Here is a 7,412-nt window from a genome sequence, read left to right on the forward strand (position 1 = left end):
AGCAAGAGAGTTCCAGAAAAACATCTATTTCTGCTTTATTGACTATGCCAAAGCCTATGACTGTGTGGATCACAATAAACTGTGGAAAATTCTTCAAGAGATGGGAATACCAGACCACCTGATCTGCCTCTTGAGAAATTTGTATGCAGGTCAGGAAGCAACAGTTAGAACTGGACATGGAACAACAGACTGGTTCCAAATAGGAAAAGGAGTATGTCAAGGCTGTATATTGTGACCCTGCTTCTTTAACTTATATGCAGAGTACATCATGAGAAATGCTGGACTGGAAGAAACACAAGCTGGAATCAAGATTGCCGGGAGAAATATAAATAACCTCAGATATCCAGATGACACCACTCTTATGGCAGAAAGTGAAGAGGAACTAAAAAGCCTCTTGATGAAAGTGAAAGTGGAGAGTGAAAAAGTTGGCTTAAAGCTCAACATTCAGAAAACGAAGATCATGGCATCCGGTCCCATCACTTCATGGGAAATAGATGGGGAAACAGTGGAAACAGTGTCAGACTTTATTTTTCTGGGCTCCAAAATCACTGCAGATGGTGACTGCAGCCATGAAATTAAAAGACGCTTACTCCTTGGAAGGCAAGTTATGACCAACGTAGATAGCATATTCAAAAGCAGAGACATTACTTTGCCAACAAAGGTTCGTCTAGTCAAGGCTATGGGTTTTCCTGTGGTCATGTATGGATGTGAGAGTTGGACTGTGAAGAAGGCTGAGTGCCGAAGAATTGATGCTTTTGAACTGTGGTGTTGGAGAAGACTCTTGAGAGTCCCTTGGACTGCAAGGAGATCCAACCAGTCCATTCTGAAGGAGATCAGCCCTGGGATTTCTTTGGAAGGAATGATGCTAAAGCTGAAACTCCAGTCCTTTGGCCACCTCATGCGAAGAGTTGACTCATTGGAAAAGACTCTGATGCTGGGAGGGACTGGGGGCAGGAGGAGAAGGGGACGACAGAGGATGAGATGGCTGGATGGCATCACTGACTCGATGGACGTGAGTCTGAGTGAACTCCGGGAGTTGGTGTTGGACAGGGAGGCCTGGCATGCTGCGATTCATGGGGTTGCAAAGAGTCGGACATGACTGAGCAACTGAGCTGATCTGATCTGATCTGAATCCAATCTCGTCATCTGAAAAATAGGATTCTTATGAATATTAATAAAGTTAATACATATAAAGCACTAGAACAGAACCTAGCACAGGCTAAATGTTCTGTATGTTTGCTATTATTATTGCTGTTTTTATTTTATTCCAGGTCAGATTTAATTTCCCAGCATGAAGAACAAACAAACAAAAAACACATCACAAAATAATTCTTATTAACGAACATATTAATAAATTAGACTAAAAGGGCTAAATAATAAGTTAGACTAAAAGGGCTAAAAAAGAGTAAAAGGGCTAAAACAAAAATTAAGTTAGACTTCTCCACACATTCAGGAACAGTTATAGATGCCACATGTTGCTTCCACAGCCCACCAGCTACCAGCATCACAGAGACTTTTGTTAAACATAAATATGGGACAAACAAAATAACATCTTCAGTGGCCCACAGTTACCATTAACCACCATTTCTTTCCAGCCAAATTATCTCAAATTTGACTACCACTATTACCCGCCCATTCATTCAAAACTACTGGCGGAGGAGCCCTTAGGTCTTAGGCAGAGCGTAAAGCAAAACACAACCAAGAGCAAAACACGGCCCCAACCTAAGGAGCTCTGAAATGTGCCCCAGAGTAAAGCACCAAAGCTAAACACACTTCCTAAATCTTGTATTTGTTTGCTAAAATGCCCAGTGAAAGCAAGTAAATAAAGTCGGCAATGGAGTACCATGGCATAAGCAACAGTTCATTCAGTCCTGTCTAGGAAAATTTTTTAAAAATTACATTTTATCTTTTAATTACAGAAGTAATTTGCTTATGATAAAAAATTAAAACACTAGCCAAGGATAGAAAATGAAAAGTTCTCCTCCACCATTCCTTAAAGACCCCTAATACCATTCTCCAAAGTAACTGCCATTGTTTCTTTTGTGTCTTTCCATATCTTCTGTGTGTCTTTTAACATGCACATGTACACAATGCCTTTACAGATAAACCTTCTCGAAACTACATACTACACATATATACACTCAAATAGGGCACCATATACGCTCTTCTGGGGTTTCCTCCTCCAGACACCCACTTAAATATTTATCTAGAAGAGTTTATAAGACCTCTAGATTAACACACCTAACTTGGTATCAGAAAATATATCAAGTCAGAAATTACTAGGAATCCCTCTTACAGAACATCAAATTGAACTGAGAAATGACGAAATGCATCTTTGTCACTAACAGGTAGCTGGGTTAATTCTAACAAGTCACCAAGAAACAATAATATATATTCTGTCATAATTCAACTTTTTAAGTTGCGATCTTTGTTTTTCCCTCCTAAATGATGGCAGTGTCCTGCTAGAGACTATGAGTTTATGTTATGTTACTTTATTCCCATCAACGTCTACGAGGAGCCCCAGTAGAAGGTGATGAAACGATACGAACTGAATGGAATATCACTATGTAAAAAGCTTTTATTTTAAAGAAAAATAAAAGAAGCAGTTTCCCACATCATAACTATAACGAGGTCTTACCATGCAGACTTCCAGTGCAAGCAGTGCTAGTCTCAGCAGGCTTGAGAGCTTCCCACTCCAGCTGCCCTGCTGGGATGCTACTTGCAGGCTCTTCCTATAACACATCTCTGCAGCACCCATCATTCCTTGGGACTGATATATGTGTGCCAGCCACTGAGGAGTAGAAAGACAAAAGGACCCAAACGATTTTAGTTTACTGCACAGTCTACTTCCAACAAATTCAATAAACTTTGGAGTTAAAAATTTTAATTTAATTATTGATGAATTTTGTGCCCCCAAAACAAAAATCACAGGTTAAGAAAGGGGACAGCCCCATATAACCCAGCAATCCTACTACTGGGCATATACCCTGAGAAAACTGTCATTCAAAACAACACATGTACTCCAATGTTCACTGCAGCACAATTTACAGTACCCAGGACATGGAAGCAACCTAGATGTCTATCAGCAGGTGAATGGATAAAGAAGTTGTGGTACATACATACAATGGAATATTACTCAGCCATAAAAGGGAAGGAATTTGAGTCAGTGCTAGTGAGATGGATGAACCTATAGTCTGTTAGAGTAAAATAAGTCAGAAAGAGAAAAATAAATACTGTGGAATTGAGAAAAATGGTACTGTTGCACCAATTTTCAGGGCAGGAATAGAGAAGAGACTTATGAACATGGTGGGCAGAGGGAAGGAGAGAGTGGGATGAACCGAGAAAGCAGCACTGCAGCACATATATTACCATATGTAAGCCAGACAGCTAGTGCGCAGTTGCTGTGTAACACAGGAAGCTCAGCCCGGTGCTCTGTGACAGCCTAGAAGGCTGGGATGACTTGGGAAGCGGGAGGGAGGTTAAGAGAGAGAGGACATAGGTACCGCCATCTTGCACATTCCATTAGCAACAGCATACTGGCCACATCTAGTCTGAAGTTTTAAAAAGTCTCTCAAGATAGCAAGTCAGGAACAAAATCAAAACACACAATGATTGTTCATATGTGACAGATATATCATGTAAACACTAACCAAAAGTTAGCATAACTGTTATTAATTCCCAACAAAGTAGACTTCAAGACAACAGATGTTAAGAGAGAAACTGGGCTGTTTCATAATGATGAAAGAGTCAGTCAAAGGAAGATATAACATTTCTACATTTTTATATCCCAATCACATAGAATTTATGAAGCAAAAATAGAAATTTAAGAAGAAATAGACAAATCCAGAATCTGAATTGGAGATTTTAACACACCTATCACAGCAATGATAACAGAAACAGACAAATAAATAAATAAGGATATAGAAGATTTAAACATAATTAACCAGCTTGACTTAAACGACATGTTTAAGAAATTGAGATACTCTGTACAAATTTCTTGCAACTCACAAATGCTAAGGAAACAAGAAATCTTAAAAGTCCTATATGTATTAAAGAAATTTAACACAGAATTTAAAAAGATACAAACTTTCCCATAAAGGAAATTCTTGGTCTGAATAGCTTCAATAGTGAATTCTTCCAAACATTAAGGAAATAAATGTCCTTACATTTATTTTTATAATTATACATAATTTCTATAATAATTTATATGTAATAATAAATATATTACTGTATAATAATTATTTATTACACTTATTTATTATTATAACACAAACTCTTTCAGAAAAATAAAGAAAAATGGAATAATAACAGAGATAGCAAAACCTACCAATGACCTTATGAGACTGAAAAATTACAGGCCAATCTCTCTCATGAATATAGGTATTCACATTGTAAACAAACATTTAACAAGCTGACTCTAACAACATATAAAAGGAACAATACATATGACCAAGCAGGGCTTCTTCTAAGAACGAAAGGTTGGTTTAATATTTGAAAATCCATGCAATCTACCATATTAACAGAATAAAGAAAAAGAACCATTCTCACAGATGGCCCCCCAAAATCTACTCATTCATGATAAAAAACAAATCTCTCTTGACAAACTCAGAAAAGCATTTCCTTAATGTGAAAGATAAACTGGACAGCCATTTTAGAATCTGTTGCATGCATGAACGCTGAGTTGCTTCTGTGGTGTCCAACTCTTTGCAATCCTATGGACTGTAGCCTACCAGGCTCCTCTGTGCATGGGATTCTCCAGGCAAGAACACTGGAGTGGGTTGCCATGCCCCTCTCCAGGGGATCTTTCCAACCCCAGGATCGAACCTGCACCTCTTAGAACTTGTGCACTGGCAAGCAGGTTCTTTACTGCTAGCACCACCTGGGAAGCCCTTAGAATCTGTTAAATGCCTATAAAAACCTAAAGCAAATATTGTAGCTGAAATGATAAATACTTTCTATCTGAGGCAGAGAATAAGACCAGTATGTTCCCTTATCACCACTTCTGTTTAACACTGTATTTGAGACTCTAAATAGTGCAATGAGTCAAGAAAAATTTTAACTTAAAATTATTAGAAAGAAAAAGTAAAAATTATTCACAAAGGAAATATTGGTGTATACAGAAAACCCAAAACTATTTCAAAAGAATAAGTTAGCAAGGCTGCTAGAAGGTTAAAATATAAAAATCAACTGTATTTCTATGATCTTTTTAAAATTTTAAAACACTGCTGAGACAAATTTAGAACTTAAATAATAAGGACTATAACAGCTCAGGTGGTAAAGAATCCACCTGCAATACAGGAGACCTGGCTTCAATCCCTGGGTTGGGAAGATCTCCTGGAGAAGGAAATGGCAACCCACTCCAGTATTCTTGCCTGGAGAATCCCAGGGACAGAAGAGCCTGGCAGGCTACACGAATTAGCGACTAAACCACCACCCCCATAACACATTTATGAATAGAGAAACTCAACAGTAATACTTTGTTAATTTTCCCAAATTAAACTATAGATTAATTTAAACTAAAAATTTATTATTTATTTAAACTATAGATTGTAATTCCGATCTAGACCTCAGTTGGACTTTTGTTTGGCGGGGAGAGTAAGGGTAACTGACAATTCACAGGTAAATGCAAAAGACCTAAAATGGTTGAGATAAACTTGAAGGAAAACAAAAATGGAGGTCTTAATATTTGGAAGTCCTAATATTTCCTCCACACATCAAAACAAACTATAAAGCTATAAGCAATAATAAACAAATAGATCAATGAAAAAGGAGAAAAAGAATAAAGAGCCCTAAAAACCACACATACCCAGTCACCTGATTTATAACAAAAGCATCATGACAATTCAGTGGAGGACATAATGGTCTTTTCGAAGGATGGTATTAGAACAATTAACATCCATACAGGAAGAAAATGAACCTTGACCCTACAACACTCACAAAAATTAATCCAGGATGGATCATAGACCTGTATATGAAAGACAGAACAACAGTTTCTAAAGAAAAACAGAAAAAAATCTTCATGAACTAAAGTAGAACACCCCGGTAAAACATTAACCATTAAAAAATAATAAATTGGACTTCACTGAGATTAAGAACTACTCATCAAAAAATAACATTATGAAAATATTTGCAATAGAGATATCCAAAAATGTGCTTGTAGCCAGAAAATATAATGAATTTCAACAATTCAGCAAGATAACAGCCCATTAAAAACTACAGTAAAGAAACGCTACTTTAAAAATAAGATATTCAAGATCCAATAAACATATGAAAAGTGGCTCAACAGCATTTTTCATTAGGTAAATTCCACTTAGCTGCCAGGGCTTCCCTGGTAACTCATCTGGGAAGAATCCACTTGCAATGCAGGAGACCCTGGTTCAATTTCTGGGTCAGGAAGAACCACTGGAGAAGGGATAGGCTACCCACTCCAGTATTCTTGGGCTTCCCTAGTGGCTCAGATGGTAAAGAATCCACCTGGAATGCAGGAGATCTGGGTTTGATCCCTGGGTTTGGAAGATGCCCTGGAGGAGGGCATGGCAACCCACTCCAGGATTCTTGCCTGGAGAATCCCCATGGACAGAGGAGCCTGGCAGACTACCATCCCCAGGGTTACAAAGAGTCGGACACAACCGAGCAACTAACCACACAAATTCCACTTAGAACCACTATATGATACTATCCAATCCCAAAGAAAGGCAATGCCAAAGAATGCTCAAACTACCGCACAATTGCACTCATCTCACACGCTAGTAAAGTAATGCTCAAAATTCTCCAAGCCAGGCTTCAGCAATATGTGAACCGTGAACTTCCAGATGTTCAAGCTGGTTTTAGGAAACGCAGAGGAACCAGAGATCAAATTGCCAACATCTGCTGGATCATAGAAAAAGCAAGAGAGTTCCAGAAAAACATCTATTTCTGTTTTATTGACTATGCCAAAGCCTTTGACTGTGTGGATCACAATAAACTATGGAAAATTCTGAAAGAGATGGGAATACCAGACCACCTGATCTGCCTCTTCAGAAATTTGTATGCAGGTCAGGAAGCAACAGTTAGAACTGGACATGGAACAACAGACTGGTTCCAAATAGGAAAAGGAGTTCGTCAAGGCTGTATATTGTTACCCTGTTTATTTAACTTATATGCAGAGTACATCGTGAGAAACGCTGGACTGGAAGAAACACAAGCTGGAATCAAGATTGCCGGGAGTAATATCAATAACCTCAGATATCCAGATGACACCACCCTTATGGCAGAAAGTGAAGAGGAACTAAAAAGCCTCTTGATGAAAGTGAAAGCGGAGAGTGAAAAAGTTGGCTTAAAGCTCAACATTCAGAAAACGAAGATCATGGCATCTGGTCCCACCACTTTATGGGAAATAGATGGGGAAACAGTGTCAGACTTTATTTTTCTGG

General features: G+C 38.2%; 1 protein-coding gene across 4 annotated transcripts in view; it reads right to left on the minus strand.

Annotated features, from left to right (window-relative positions):
• TTC37 (tetratricopeptide repeat domain 37) overlaps positions 1-7,412 on the minus strand; it is a 100,844-nt gene that overhangs the window by 13,043 nt on the left and 80,389 nt on the right. For all 4 annotated transcript variants that reach the window (XM_010831944.1, XM_010831945.1, XM_010831942.1 and 1 more), the window contains one exon: positions 2,639-2,791. In XM_010831944.1, the coding sequence (XP_010830246.1) occupies positions 2,639-2,791 (153 nt within the window). The remainder of the gene's footprint in view (positions 1-2,638; positions 2,792-7,412) is intronic.

The sequence above is a fragment of the Bison bison genome, unplaced genomic scaffold (assembly GCF_000754665.1).
Source record: "Bison bison bison isolate TAMUID 2011002044 unplaced genomic scaffold, Bison_UMD1.0 scf7180017864533, whole genome shotgun sequence".
NCBI classification, from domain to species: domain Eukaryota; kingdom Metazoa; phylum Chordata; class Mammalia; order Artiodactyla; family Bovidae; genus Bison; species Bison bison.